The 1,773-nt window shown below is 41.7% G+C and overlaps 1 protein-coding gene across 1 annotated transcript in view; it reads right to left on the minus strand.

The window, feature by feature from the left end:
• CDC25A (cell division cycle 25A) overlaps positions 1 to 1,773 on the minus strand; it is a 26,531-nt gene that overhangs the window by 4,694 nt on the left and 20,064 nt on the right. The window contains exons 11-12 of the mRNA XM_008574090.1: positions 841 to 903; positions 647 to 745 (exon numbers count right to left, since the gene is read on the minus strand). Of these exons, the coding sequence (XP_008572312.1) occupies positions 647 to 745; positions 841 to 903 (162 nt within the window). The remainder of the gene's footprint in view (positions 1 to 646; positions 746 to 840; positions 904 to 1,773) is intronic.

Below are 1,773 nucleotides of genomic sequence, written 5' to 3' on the forward strand. Positions count from 1 at the left end.
AAAAAAAAAAAAAAAAAAAAAAAAAAGATTAAAATGGGAAGACCAGTTCCTTTCTTACTGGGAAGGTGTGTCTCAGTACACCCCCACCCACCAGGCAGCTTGTCTGAACTTAGAAGGCGTCGCTAAGCCTGGCATGGAAACTGGGGCATGTTGCCAGAGATTGGCTTCTCCTCGTCAGGATCCCTGGGGTGTTCACACATTTGTACCCAAGCCTCTTAAACACTACAGAACACTTTCTGATCCCCCTTAAACACTTGTACAACAGTGCATATAACCTAGAAATGTCCTTGATGGTGATGGTGTGAGGGGGCAGAACAGGGCAAGCATCTGTGGGAAAATGTGGTAGAGAGTAGTGCAGACCAGGGAACGCTCATTCAGTGCACCAGGCGTCAAATGCCTTCCACACCCACCATGTTGTTTTAAAATTCTCACAACCACTACGGGAGCTAAGTAGCTAGGTTTCAGCATCCCCTCTTTTGAAATCACAGATCCTTGATTAGAGCACAGCCTTATAATACCAAGGTCAAGGGGCAGATTCCTGTACTGGCCAGCCACCAAAAAAAAAAAAAATCACATTACAGATCCTAATTCACAGAGCATAAGGTCCTTTTATGCCTCCCAAGGTATCAATCTCAGGAATCCATACCTTGATGTGGCCTCCCTCATATTCATATGGGTATCTGCAGTCAATAATAACAAACTCTTTAATGAGGCTGGCAAACTTGCCATTCAAAACAGATGCCATCTGTGGAGAGAAAGCCAAGGAGAATCAACTTTGACTGTCAGAAATGGCTAGATTCAAATACCCCTTGTGTGGTATGCTCCAAAAGGATAACTTACAATTTCTGGAGAGATGTATTTTAGATCCTGATGCTTTCCAGCAACTGTATGAAAGAGATAACCCTTAAAAAGAAAAAAAAAAGTACTTAGAGAATCTGATTGCCTATATATTTATATTTATATATTTATACTGCTTGCCTGTTGGTAGGAGGCAGCTTTAATTTTTTTTTTTTTTTTTTAAAGATGACTGGTAAGGGGATCTTAACCCTTGACTTGGTGTTGTCAGCACCACGCTCACCCAGTGAGCTAACCGGCCGTCCCTATGTGGGATCCGAACCCGTGGCCTTGGTATTATCAGCACTGCACTCTCCCGAGTGAGCCACGGGCTGGCCCAGGAGGCAGCTTTAAAAGGACAAACATTAATTGAATAGTTAGTATATGCTAATACTCATGTAGACACTTCATTAGTATTCTGACATTTAATTTTCACACAAACCAATAAGGTACATTACCTCCATTTTCAGATGTTAAAGGTAAGTACCTTATCCAAGGTTACCCCCTAGTAAACCAGATTTGAATAAAGAAACCTCAAGTAATTTCCTTTTTCTCCAGCTTTTGTTAGGAATCCTCATTTCAGTAGAAGACTGTGAACAGCACTTAAAAATACAATGGGGGTTGGCCAGTTAGCTCAGTTGGTTAAAGCACAGTGTTATAAACACCACGGTCAAGGGTTCACATTTCCATACTGGCCAGTAGCCAAAACCAAAAAAAAAAAAAAAAAAAAAAAAAAAAAAAGAGGAATATGCTTCATTTACTGAGTACCTGTTATGTCCAGCATGGTGCTAGGCACTAGGAATGGAAAAAAAGGACCTGGTCCAGCCTTGAGGAAGAAGATGGGCACCATCAGCAATTACTCATTAGGACAACTGGCTGAGTCAAGAGCTCACCCACTGATGTGGACTGAATTGTGTCTCCCGAGTTTTATACAGGGAC

The sequence above is a fragment of the Galeopterus variegatus genome, unplaced genomic scaffold, assembly GCF_000696425.1.
Source record: "Galeopterus variegatus unplaced genomic scaffold, G_variegatus-3.0.2 Scaffold996, whole genome shotgun sequence".
NCBI lineage: Eukaryota > Metazoa > Chordata > Mammalia > Dermoptera > Cynocephalidae > Galeopterus > Galeopterus variegatus.